This window comes from Blennius ocellaris (genome assembly GCF_963422515.1).
Source record: "Blennius ocellaris genome assembly, chromosome: 19".
NCBI classification, from domain to species: Eukaryota; Metazoa; Chordata; class Actinopteri; order Blenniiformes; family Blenniidae; genus Blennius; species Blennius ocellaris.
This window is the reverse complement of record NC_137668.1, coordinates 14,328,570-14,342,347: the sequence shown is the minus strand read 5'-3', so window position 1 is coordinate 14,342,347 and position 13,778 is coordinate 14,328,570. Positions and strand designations below refer to the sequence as shown.

At 44.3% G+C, this 13,778-nt stretch overlaps 1 protein-coding gene across 1 annotated transcript; it reads left to right on the top strand.

The window, feature by feature from the left end:
• Positions 1-11,490: 11,490 nt before the first annotated feature.
• On the top strand, positions 11,491-12,294 carry bhlhe22 (basic helix-loop-helix family, member e22; the record flags this gene model as incomplete). The annotated part of the gene is made up of 1 exon (XM_080515396.1): positions 11,491-12,294. The coding sequence occupies one exon, from the start codon at positions 11,491-11,493 to the stop codon at positions 12,292-12,294; it is 804 nt and encodes a 267-aa protein (XP_080371522.1).
• Between the last annotated feature and the right edge of the window lie 1,484 nt (positions 12,295-13,778).

Here is a 13,778-nt window from a genome sequence, read left to right as displayed (position 1 = left end):
CGAAGCTGCAGGATCAGAACATTTCGACGTCACCTGGATTCTAGTTTTGCTCCTATCCGCGTCCACTTTACGTGTGGAAAAGCTGTGCATGTGCAGGGCGTTTCGATCCTGCAGTCGCTGTGAGTTTCGACGTTAACGAGCTGCATTGTGGCGACGCGCTTTCCTCTCGCCACATGTATTCTGTGCGTCTCGGTGGCGTCGGCTGAACGTTGCGCAGGCGGGTTTGTACCCGTTGTTTTTTGGTTTTTTTTTGTCCTTTTAAGTCCTTAGGTGCGGAGAACAATGTGTCACTGGGTGACAGAAATCCCATTCCAAAGGCATTGAACGCATATCCAACAGAAGTGCAACAGAGAAGCACGGGTCGGGTTTAATAAGAAGTCCAGTCGCTGCTCGTGCCTCAATTCGTCGACTCGCGTCCAAACTTCCACAATGAGCTGCAACTTTTACAAACTTCCACCTCTGTCCAAATGATGGAATGTGCATCTGCAGGCACGAGTTACTTATTTCTGTTTCACCCACTTTGTTCCCCCTTCGTGACCCCCACCGCCGTTTGTTGTTTTCTTTTTTTTTTTTCTTCCCCCAACTGAGAGGCCCAGTGCCTGGATCTTGATTAATAAATGTTTATGTGTGTTGAAGTGCAGGACAAAAGGGGATGCCCTGTGACCCCTAGGAGCCCCCAACCTTGTGCAGGTTCATTGTGAGGCGCTGAGAAAGGGTCTTTTGGACGGAGACCCCAGGCCACTGACCCACACACATCCCAGAGCCCTGCCATTCATGTGCGCACCGCTGCATGTCGCCCCGCAGCTCCCATTGTTTCAGCAGGAACAATAGCTTTACCCCCTCTCAGCCGGCGAAAAAAGCGCCTTTCAAACTCCCCTCTATATGCAGCCTGATGCAAGCCCCGGCAGATTTTCCCCTTACAGCTTTAAATAAAGAATAAAAATGTTGACAAAACGTTAACGATGTTAGTAGCGTGTTCGCCAAAGTTGCATCACACGCCAAGCGTTGCGTCACGGCACCGACTGGATTCTTTTTGCATCCGTCAAAGGCCAACATTGTAACAGAGTGAAACAATGAAACACGAGCAGGGAGAAACTGTGAAATAGCGAGATGATGTTCAAGAGCTGAGATGACAGAAGGGAAGATCTCCAAGAAATAGACCGTGAACAACGCCTGCAGGCTATTTCTAATGCTGGAATCAGATATATATAAATAGGTTGGAGCTAAGTAGGCATTAGAGGGCCTGTGTGCTATGCCTTGGCTACAGGGTGAGTGAGGTTACTCAAATGACATCATCCATGGGGCCCTTGTTTCGATTGGATCTTTTTTTTCCTGGGAGTCAATCACGGCAGGAAGTGAAGGAGATACAAACGAGCAGCGCAGGACTGCCACTTGCTTCAATCAATTACTGCCTGAATGCTGAACGCAAAAAAAAAACCAAGAGTCCATCAATGGAGTGTGAGCCTTTGCACGTCAAAGTACATGACAATGAAATGTCTAAATGTTGGTGCGCGAACAAAAAACGAGGGTGAAAATGAACATTTCAAACTATTTGAACCTGTAAAGAAACGGTGACACAGTCGGGATTGATGCTACTTGGTGTGAAATTTACGCAGATTTTATCTACACAAAATACAAGACACAGTTTTGCCAAGCAGCCTATAGAAAGTGGGTTGCGAGCCATTTGGCTGGACTACGTTAAAACTGCAATGCACTAATGGAGCTTTCAGGACAAACGGCATTAAACGTGATTAATTGTGGCCGACAAGGAGGTGATCCGACAACCCAGTTCGAGTGTACAACTACGGAATCATTTGTGAGACAACACATCAGGTTCACAAAGTGCTTTAACTTCTCCTGCAATATGCACAATATATATATATGTAATAAAAGATGGAGTTCATAAAAATAGAGCTAATTGGTTGCTATATAGGACTTCCAGAGCGCGCATTATTTGCATGTCGGTGTGAGCGCGCGCAGATTTGTCAGTATTAACGCGTGTGTGTGCGTGTGCGTGAGGGGGGGAGAGAGAGAGAGAGAGAGAGAGAGAGAGAGAGAGAGAGAGAGAGAGAGAGAGAGAGAGAGAGAGACAGAGAGACAGAGAGAGAGAGAGAGAGGTTTTACTCATTGTAATGCACGGAACGACCTGCCCTCTTTTGAAAAAAAAAAAAAAAAAAAAAAAAGCCAGAAAGCGCAGCCATGCTTTGCAGAGGCTTCAGCATCGCTCTCACTGGTCGTATCAGCTTCTCGACAAACGGAGTCTTTGCCTGTTCGTCGCTCCACCGAAAGGAATCGGGAATACAAGCCACTGCCTCCATATAACGATCTACAAAAAAAGGCAATGATGCTTAAATGATCGGATAAACACTATTAGAGTCCAGAATACTGGGAGCCACCATATGGCCAAAATCATGGTGAGTATCTCCTGCTTTATGATCCTAGATCCATGAACTAAATGTGGATTTCTTGGAACAAGTAGTCTGTTAAAATATTTTTTTAAAACCGCATTTCAGTAGATTCAAGGGCAATGATGTGATTACGCGGCATCTTTGGAGAGATAACGGTCCGGTACGCTTCCCTCTGCACGCTGCACTTGCCATTGTTATTGCGGGCTTCAGGGAATAAACCGCGTCAAGGGGAAAACAGAACAAAAAAAGGTGACTGAAAGGAGCCACAAAATCCGCGCACACTGGCGCAAGTCGTTTTATGTCGAGGGTTGCATAATTTAAAAAAAAAAGAAGAAAAAAAAAGAGTGTAACGGAGACGGTGGGTTTTGGAACCACACCGTCTGCTCGCTGCACGATGCTTCAGGACAATAGGGGTCGTTTTCTCCTCGGTGGCCGGAGAACAGACAGTCATTCTAATGCGGTGACGTGCTGACAAGCCGTGCCGGAGCTCTTCACGCCGGCCGGACTGAAAGTCGCCCGGTCTTCAGAGGATGGGGACGTTTCCGTCTAAAATGGCGATTCCCTTTGTTTCTGAGTCCCTCTCCTCTCTGTATTCTGCCGAGTGGGTAATGCATTGCAATTACCATATCTGCGAGCCTGCGCCTCTCCTCTCCCACCGCACTGCTGTTCACGCAGCAGGTTTTTTTTTTTGCTCTTTAAGGGTGAAATGTGGGCTGTGAGATGGAGAAGCCATTAACTGGGCTCTGTCGGGCTCCCGTTAGAGGGGCAGGGTGCTCTGCAGCTCCTCATTCTGGAGATGACCGAGTTCATTTGAATTCAAGCAGTTCTTACATTAGTCGATATGCAAATCAGTGGTGTCTGTGCAGTCTGCATTGCAGATTATGGCCAGATCCTGGATCTCTGTCACACTCTCGCAATTAACATTAAAAAGGCCATTATGTATCCACGAGCACAGAATGTACGACACTTTTTACATTATATCGAGCGTCCAGGTTATATAATGCCATTCTGACAGATGCGACATAGTCCACGAGTCCTTTTTCCTGATTTAAAGCCCCTTTTCTTCATCACATCAGCATGAATGCAGCATTTCCTAAATTCGAATTAACTGGCAGGTTCAGGATGACACGAGCATCCCTCCCTCAGAGCTCGGTGTATGTTGCGTGTGCACGTTAGAGTGCGCGTGCGCATGCCCATGTGAGTCTGTATTTCACTGCGCACGTGTCTCCTCTCTCTCTCTCTCTCTCGCTCCCTCTTTTTTTCTCTTCTTTTTTTTTGGGGGGGGGGGGGGGGGGGGGGGGTAGTGCAATGTTGCATAACCGTTCACAGCCAATGCCAGATTTGGGGCTTCAAAATTTGCGGGGCCATTGTTGGCATTTCCTCTGCCGGCCCGCTGGTGCGCAAGCGCGCGCGCACGCACGCACACACTCACACACACACACACACACACGCAACTCCCCCAATACCGTTTTCTGTGATAAACGTTAATACTCAGATTGTGAAGTCGTCAATTTTCCTTTCCGGATTCAAGGACACGGGATAGTGATGAGTAGGACGCTGGGTAATATAGAGGAACATCTGTTTGGCCGGTGACGTCAACACCCCCCCACCCCCCACCCCCCTCATCCCAATCCTCTTGTGCTGAAGGCAGATGCCTCATTTGTTTGGCTGGAGCAACATTAATCCCAAAGTCAGAGGAAAAGACGGGACGGAGAGAGATCAGTCCCAGTTAGGCGGTGTCGGTGCTTGGTCTCGGGGTCCCGGGTGAGTTTGCTGCCGGACGTGCGTGGACGCACGCACACTGTTGTCAGGACGCCCGCAGTTTTGAAGGCTCTTCAGCTGCCCAGTTTGCGGCATTCTTTTTTATTTTTTTTTAATTTTTTTTAAAACCGGTGACCCGCAAATGTAGTGTGAAGGCGCGTGCTTGTGTATGAAGGAAAATCAATCATTTTCACATTGGATGGTGACTTTTCCCACCATCTTTGGATACCAAGTAATGTTTTTAGACAAGCCATTGTGGAATATGCGAATTTGTCCTCTGCGATTCAACATTAACTTCATGACGCATTCTGTGTTTTCTTTTTCTTTTTTTTCTTCTTCTTTTTTTTTGTAGGTACGTTATGGGATAATGGAGGACTTTTATGCTTTGTGCTGTTTTGGACAAAGAAGTCGAGAAGAACAGATCAAACGGAGACCTTTTCCGCCTGCACAAGTGGCCTGGGACGTATCGTTTTGCCCATAGAACTAATTGCGTCGTTCGTTGTAATCATTCATGTAACCATACCTTTTTTGAATAACAGTTTTTTTTTGTGATTATAAGGTAGGCCTGAGGGGATTTAATCTTTTTTTGACCCGTATGGGATCCTTGGAATTTCTTTTTCTGACTATTTTGGCCAAAGTTGTCGACCTAAAACATTTTCATAGTCACAAAACACAGGCCTTGGAGGCTGCAAAATAGTCTATAATTGTAGATTTCACAGAAAGGGTGAAGGTGTCTGCCCTCTTCCCAAGGAAAGCGAATGCAGCTGGACGACGGAACCACACTCCTACTGGAATGCAAATACACCCAGATACGCACATAAACGAGCGGGTTGTGTCTCTCCGTGTTCACAGCGGACCTTGATTTAATGTCTTACAATTAAGGCACGCGGTGAATGCCAAGAGATTATCCTCCTTTCTTCACACATTTGCCCTCAAAAGAAACACACACATGTATATTTTGAATGCTTTACCTTATAGTTTCTCAAAAGCTCGAGTATTCTATGATACATGGTTTTTCCTCTGTGACACAAATGTACTGTTTCTTTTTTTTATGTTGCTTTTAACAATAAAGTGAACACACAGTGATTCTAGAGCCCTGGTTTTATGTTAACGTGTGTGTGTGTGTGTGTGTGTGTGTGTGTGTGTGTGTGTGTGTGTGTGTGTGTGTGTGTGTGTGTGTGTGTGTGTGTGTGTGTGTGTGTGTGTGTGTGTGTGTGTGTGTGTGTGTGTGTGTGTGTGTGTGTGTGTGTGTGTGTGTGTGTCTGGGAGCTGTCCATCCATCCACACACACACACACACACGCTGCCTGGAGCGCTGTCCACCTTCTGTGGTGCTGAAATCTGCGCACCACCGATCAGCCTTTTGTTTCACTCGCCTGCAGAAGCGGAGTGGCTCAAGTGTTTTACTGAAGCACGGGTTTACGTCGCTGGCTCCCCGACAATAAAAACCCGTTTCCACACACCGATACACGAGCGGGTACACTGGGGAGCATGACTAGAAACTCAAGGACAGCCTCCGTCTTTCAGAAGTAACATTTTTATTTTCCCATGTATTCTGTAAACCGAATGAAGGTGAGATAAGTCATTATCCAACAATAAAACGAGACCATAAATCAGCTCCCACTAAATTGTGTTCATTTGATTTGTCTAAGTCTGACAGTGGGACAAAATGAACATTTTGTTCCAACGCCCCATTTTCGTATTTACACCGAGACAAATGGCATTTTTTCTCTTCAAAAGACCAATTTCGCAGTAAAATAGGGTCATTGCATCCCCGTCAAGTGACCCCACATCCCTCGTACGAGAGGAATATTAAGCTATGATTTTTATTTGATCTGCATAGTAATTTCCATACGTACTGTGTCTGTATGGAATGTACAACGAGACGGGGCGGCTGGGAACCTATGAGGGTACAGCCTAATAAGTCCGACTGAAGTACAAATATTAGGTTTGAAAATGTGGCCCAACAATTCCATGGACACACCAGGAGACCACAGACCAGTGACTGACGGAGTCTTGTGGTATGTGTGCCTGATAAAGTGAAATCCCGCGATCTCAGTCTGTCGCCTAGCGGCGCTCAGGAGCGCGGCACGCAACTGCGCTCAAACAAGGAATGGGAGGCGGTTTCTTCCGGACTTGGAGAATTTAACATTCAACAGACGACGTGAGAACGAGATGCATGAAGCAACACTTCGGTCGTATCCAAGTTATCTGAGATGAATCGAATTCGGTGCATTTACCGACACTTTCCTCTCGTATTGCACGTGTCTTTACACAAAACGACATGGACTCCATTTGGTGCAATTTGAGAGCAGAATAACAAGAGCCTTTGCATATTATCAGCAAGAGTGGTGTGAGGGAGGATGGATGGATGGATGGATGGATGGATGGATGGATGGATGGATGCGCGGTGTGCAAGAAGCTTTCTAATCATTTGACCAAATTCATTTATTCCTTTACTCATTTAAATAAAAATAAAAAAACAAGTTCACAAACACAATGCAATATTCAGTTAGGAGGGCGAACATGATTTACGCACAAACTACACCAAATGCAATTAAAGCGCCTAAAGTCTTTAATCTGCAGTCTGCATGATTAATTGTTGCAGTCTTTTGGAATACATGAGTGACTGAAGTAGGAACAAAAGTCAGCTTCAATAATTACCTGATCCAGGGGCTAAATTGATTATAAATTGGTCTGCGACTTGGCCGCCTCCATAATAATAATAATAGTACAATAAAAGTTCAGCCTACGCGCGCCAAGTAAATGGATATGGTACACGGGTGTGTCTTAATGTGGAGCACCGCATTACAAAATTGAAATTTCATATCAGAACTCAACAGCCCCGGAGCCTGGCTCACACTGATAACCAAAATCTTCAAAGTTGAATGAAATCCACAAGGCTGCCGCAAAGTATGTTCATCATGCTCCCGATTTGCTTTCAGGTTTCCCTGCAAAGAGCTGGAATTATAAGTCCTTTCCTGCCATCTTGTGGTGGGCATTAATAATGACGGTTAAGCGGCACGCGCGAGACTGATGAAGCAGTTTTTAACAATACCTCAGAGACCATTTCAAACATCTGTAACCCCCCCACCCCCCCTTGCCGAATTATTCAGATTTGACACTTGTTTTTCTGTTGGTTTTTTTAAGATTCAGCCTGTTTCATAACACTTGAGATGATTTTTTTTTATTTTTTATGGTGCATCCATCTTTGAATACTTATATATACAGTATACACTTTATCCAAGTCAGGGTAGCAGGGCTGTGGTTAAAGGCAGGATAGGTCCTGGACAAAGTCACTAGTCTATTACAGAGTAAACAAAGACACGTACTTGGACACAGACGTACAGAGCACTGAGTTACCTCTGCACATAGGTTTACCTTTAAAGTCTCACAATGCTACAATGCCAGTACAGGTAACATGCATAACTAGATTAAACCAGAAGCAAATGGAAATGTGCAAACTTGACGCAAAAAGACTCCAGAATCAAACCAGGGTTGATCTCAGTGTGAAGTGAGGGTGCGAACCCCTACATATCATTAATACAATAGGGTTACATTTGGTTTGGGATCAATTTAAAAGAATAAATGTGTTAAACCTTCAGTCAGATGAACTGAAAATAAGCTCAACTTGTGAATTGTGTAAGCGACAGGGACCGATAAGCCTAATTACCACACAACTTGCATTTCTAATGACACATTACAAGAGATGCCAAAAATATGAATGCCACCAGAAGTCTATCAGAGAAGATGCAACGAGAGAAATTCCGACATCACAATTCACTAGGGTCATCCAATCCAGCACTACGTCTGCGATTCACCCCACCGTGGCGTTGGCGGGTCGGACTTCCAGTGATGCACCTGCGTCTAAACTCGTCTTTTGCTCCAATCAAAATTGATGCTTGTTCTCTTTACTTTCGCAGTTTTCCCTTCATGGTCTCCTCATTACCAAAGTGCTGACGTACTGCGACTGAAATGGCTGTGGCACCGTCCTTGCCCATCTTGTCTCATTAGCCAGACCTGATTGGCCATGAAGGTGTTCTCTTGCCATCTCAGGATAAAGCGACTGTCTGCGCCATTCATTAGATCATAACTCCTCAAGTATTCTGCTCCCGAGAGGGACATAAGCTAATTGAAATATGTTAGAAATGAGCTAAAACATTGACCTTGAATGGGAGGAACAAAGTGTTGGATATGAGTGTTTGTGATGCGGCGAAAGAAAGAAAGAAAGAAAAAAAAAGCAATATTGACACATGCATTAAGGTCCAGCAGGGAAACATTCTCTGTCTGCTTTAAGTGGGGTTCAAGCAGTTTTTGGTCACAGTAGTGTAGCCGTTAAATTATACATGTGCACAGTTCTTTGTGCTCCAGGTGAAACCTTTAATCAGCAAATGTTATGCCAAGACTTGTGTGGGTCAGCTCATACTGACGTCTTCCATTATTAAGACTCGAGGAGTTTTAGTAAAGCCTTTTCATCAATTTAAATATTATCATAAAAAAAAAAAATGCCAAGAGACTTGTCAAATCACACAAACCACCGCAGTGTGGATATAATTACAAACCCCCCCTTGAAATGTGACCAGCTATATTTTCATTGTGAAAGCAAAGTACCTTTCTAACATTAATTAGATTAAAAGTCATATTAAGATAATCAATGAAGTTTTACTCCTGACTACAATTTGTAAAACAGTTGCAGATTATGGAAAACTTGCTGAAACGTGCTCCTTTAACACTTCTTTCAACACAGTTTTTATATTAAAATATCTCAATTATGTCTCCTCAAGTGTGCCCCCCCCCCCCCCCCCCCCCCAAGCTTATGAAAAGAACAAACAGGAAATCATGAGTAGAGTTTTCTATTTCGATCCATTCCAGTTACACAAGCTGCCAAGACACCGAACTCAGAGGGTGAAATAATCCACAGCATATGGACTATGGATTCAACTGAAAGAGACCAGACGACACCATCATGGCTGAAGGTCACTAGTGTGCAGGATACATGCCATGGTAACTCGCCATGGCAACTTGGGAGGACAAGGAGGGAAATTTTGTCCTTTAACGCATGACACTGGGAGTCTACAAATGGCTTATTTAGGGTGAGTAATTACAACAAAAAAAATAGCTATTAGTGTATTGGTGACATTTCTGAGGGGAACAAGAATGAGACAGAGTGTGTCATGTTGAGTCTTCATGCAGCGCCGGGGTTCCCCTGGGCTACAAGATATTCTAGCAGCATCTGCAAAGTTCAGGGAAGAAAGGTTAGTAACTCCGACCCAAACTGTGGAGCCGACAGTCAGTAAGACTCCGTCTCCCTCAAGCTGTTGTCTCCACACCGATTTCAAATATCGACTATTGATACTATTGAACAGTGGCAGTTCAGTGGATGTCACACGCAGATTTAGTTTTAGTATTCTCAATACTGTTGTTTTATTGAAAATATTTTGGGTGAATGTAAGAAAACGTTAACTGAAGTGATCGCAAAAGCCACTAGAAATACTTTAATAAGAATTGTTAACTCTGTAGCGAACATGCTTCTATCAGAAAGCAAAGTTCAGGTCCAGAATTGTCAATATTTCTTATATTTCATGGTCACAGCATTGGTGTTTTCAGATCTATTCAGTCTGTTAGTACCACACAGTACAAATGTCACTTCAAATTGCATAAAACCAACAGAAACACACAATGGTGATGCAAAAATGTGATAATTTATCAAAAGCAAAAAAAAAAATGAATTAGTACCTTTGACATAAATCGTATACTTTGTGGTTGTTTGAGCATTCAAGGCCTGAAAATGCTGTAAATAAAACAGATTTCTTCATTTCAATAGAAGGTCTATCTTAACTGGGTATAAGATCTGACAAACCACAATGAAACTATTGGGTATGTAAATGAGTAATTGGTTAAGAAATTAAATGTAAGATGTTTATGGATTTACTAAAACTAAATGAAATTATGACCGTGTATCTCACTGAGCTCTGAAGTCACATGAGCCTCTCAGGTGATGTATTTTTTTTTTTATACCCAAGCATGTCATATGCTAACATTAGATAAACCCCTTATTTTGGCGGTATGGGGCGAAAGGGCTGCAGGGTGGTGGATCGGTCAGCGTTCTCTCGTCACAGCAAGTGTATCCACAGTTCAGAGGGTTGGGGGGGGGGGGGCTGTCCTGGGTCTGTGTGTCATACAGTATACGTCCACTCACATAGACGTTATGGTCTTTGTCTCCGTGATGGATTGGTGACCTGTTTGGGGATTACTGAACCGACTAGTAAAACATAGTCACCTGGAATTTATGGCAGTTACAGAGGATTGATGGCACACACACACACACACACACAAAAGTGCTTTTAATGGTTGGAGATAGCTGTGCTCGTTTATTACAGTTGTATTAGAACATATAGTCCAGAAGATGGCAGTATGAGCACAAGTAAATCTTGTAATGAGGTAAAGGAATGGAGAAACGCACTTAAGGTTAGATACATGGTCCAGGGAGATTATATTTGGGATAGAAAAACGGGCATGGGGGCAAGATTAACACAAGTTGGGGTTTTTTCTTAGTTTTCTATGACACTAACTCAACTTCAACCAGATGAATATTTTTTTGCTGAACTTCACATTAGGTTCAGACTGTTACGGGAACCAACAAAACAGTGAGGGATGAGTGGAAAGAAATGTATAACAAACTAAAGGCGAATAATCTAGTAGGCTTGATGAAAGACGTTCCTTCCAGGGAGAGAAGCGCTTGATCAAACTGAGATGCGGAAGGTAGCAGGGTTTTATTTTTAATAATTGGATAGTTTAAACATTTCTACAAAAAGCGCACAGTGCAAGACGAAGAGAGAGCGCACGCTGTATTGTTTGTCATCGTTTACAGGCTATTAATTAAAAGGTTAACCTGATTGGGTAAGAAAGTGAAAGGGGGGAGAGGGAGAGCGGGGGAGGGGGGTGTCTCTGTCCCAATAGGCGAATCCTTTTTAATAACCCGCCTCGAGATAATGATGTAAAAAGACGGGAGCGTCTTGTGCGTAACGAGAATCGTCCTGAAGATCCGGTGAAGGTGAATCAGACACACACAGAGAGAGAGAGAGCGAGAGAGATAGAGAGAGAGAGGGGAGATAGAGAGAGGCGGGAGAGAGAGAGCGAGAGAGAGGCACTTATTACACGAGTCTCCTCCTCGTCTCTACACCTCAGCTGACAAGTGGAGGAAGCGCGTAACTTCACCGCTGTCACACAACAAAAGTCGCAAAGGAAGAAACTTCCAGAGAGCCGTCAAAGAGTTCCCAGACGCGAACCATAGCCTGCAGCCACGCGGACCCCACCAGGCTATGGACCGGAGGATGAACCTGAACAGCAGCGCAGGGGACATTTTTCACAAAACTCTGAGCGCTGTGTCCACGAAGAAAATGGACCCTTTCAGATCGGCCGGCATCGAACTACCAGCCAGAGAACGCCAGTCGCCGATCAGTTGCTTTGACCAGCCCGACCCCGACCAGATCCAGCCGGGAGGACTGGCTGGGGGTCGAGGGGGGCCGCTGGGTCTGCCGACCGGATCTTTGTGTGTGAACTACGGGGAGAGCGCCAACAGGACCTCGGCGGCGGAGAGCAGCGGCGGGGAGCAGAGCCCCGACGACGACAGTGACGACAGGTGCGACATGGTCCTGCTGACCGACGGTAGGACCGTGAGCACGGGGAAAGGTGAAGGAGGTAAGAAAAGCAAAGAGCAAAAAATACTGAGGCTAAACATCAATGCCAGAGAAAGACGTCGGATGCACGATCTGAACGACGCGCTGGACGAGCTCCGGGGGGTCATCCCTTACGCGCACAGCCCGTCCGTGCGGAAACTCTCCAAAATTGCCACTTTGCTGCTCGCCAAAAACTTCATCCTCATGCAGGCGCAGGCTCTGGAGGAGATGAGGAGGCTAGTGGCGTATCTCAACCAGGGCCAAGCCATCTCTGCAGCCTCGATACCCGCCACCACTGCCCTGGCGGCCCCCGGCTTGGGCGCGTACGAGCAGCCGCCCGGTTACCCGTTCCCCACCGGAGTGGCCGGCTCCTCCTGCCCCGATAAATGTGCCCTGTTCAACAACGGCAGCTCCAGCCTCTGCAAACACTGCACTGACAAGCCTTAACTCCGCCTGACAAAGACTCCGAGAAGCACACGAGAGAACATTTTTAAAGGACACTTTTGGGATGGAAAAAAAAAGAAAAAAGAAAAGAAAAAAAAGAAAAATCCGCGAAGCTACTGTTTGTTGAAGTCGGTGAGGCGAGAGGCAAAAAAAAAGTAACGCCGACGAATACTTTTATAATATTTACAAAAATGCATTAAAATGCGCTTTTTTTTGTTGAAACAATACTTGATTGTGTATATAAATCATACTTTAAGTGCTGGTGTGAATGGCAATGATGTCTAAAACAGACGTACAGTTAGGCCTGTGAGAGTGGCTGCAAATGTTGAGTGAATTGTTGATGACTTTACTCTGTGATGGACCCTTTTGGAGATTTGGGGTGACCTGACAACCTGCGAAGTTTTCACTTGACTATATGGACACCTGCACGGAGCATTAGTCCAGCTCCACTTTCTGCTGCTTTCTTATTCATTTGTATTGCTTTTTTTTTCTTTTCACTCACCTCAGAGATTTTTTTATTATTTTTTTTGGTTCATGAACTTTTCTATTGAGCACCTGGAATGTCACGAACATGGAAAGTTGAACTAAATAGACGCCAACTTCTGTGGTTTATTCAGTCCGATTTTTTTTATGTGCTGATCCGGACACTTGTTAATAGTTGCGCACGCCTATCACAATTCATTTTTTTTGGGGGGGGGGGGGCACTGTGAGATAATAAAACTCCAGAAAAGCTTAGAAAACCTGACTCCAGCTTCACCAGGTCTCTCGATGTGTCTTTTTGTAATTTATTAATTTGGATATTTATAATTGATACTTTTGCTTGCATTGCACATTGTCGTCCTTTTTTTTCTCAGTTGCTGTAATTCTGAAATAATTCGAGGTCTTCGGATAGATCGCGTTGTCAGGTCATGGCTGTGGATTATTGTAGATACATTAGTTATTATATGAGCAAAGGGGGCCGTTTGTATGTATTCCAGTGTTGAAAAGCTTTATTAAAATATTTTGAACAACAGAAAAAAACATTTCTGATTTATTTTTACATATATATATATATTTGAAGTGTAGTTGAAGTGGTAGTAAAATTGACTAACTTTTAACTTTGAATTTAATATTTTTTTCCAAACAAAAATTCCATTTTTTTTTTATTGTGCAGAAGAAACGTTTCCACGTGCTTGGTACTGTAAGGGGTGACAGTGTGCCTCTTTTTTTAATCTCTGGAAACCAAAGTATAGGAAAAGACAACATCCAGTTAATTTATGCTCCATCAGCACCGGTTTGAGCTTTAAATCTTTGGAGGCCAGACGAGGTGGTCCCACACAGCCTGGGGGGGCAACAGTAACATGTTGATGCCCCACGGAAGAAAAAAAAAAAGAAATACCAACAACAAAAAAGAAACCCTCTGGTGACCGTTATTATTGTTATTTCTATACCGTATGCAATAATAGGATAATTCAAAAACAAGCGTGTGGGAAAACTGTCGACTGTAA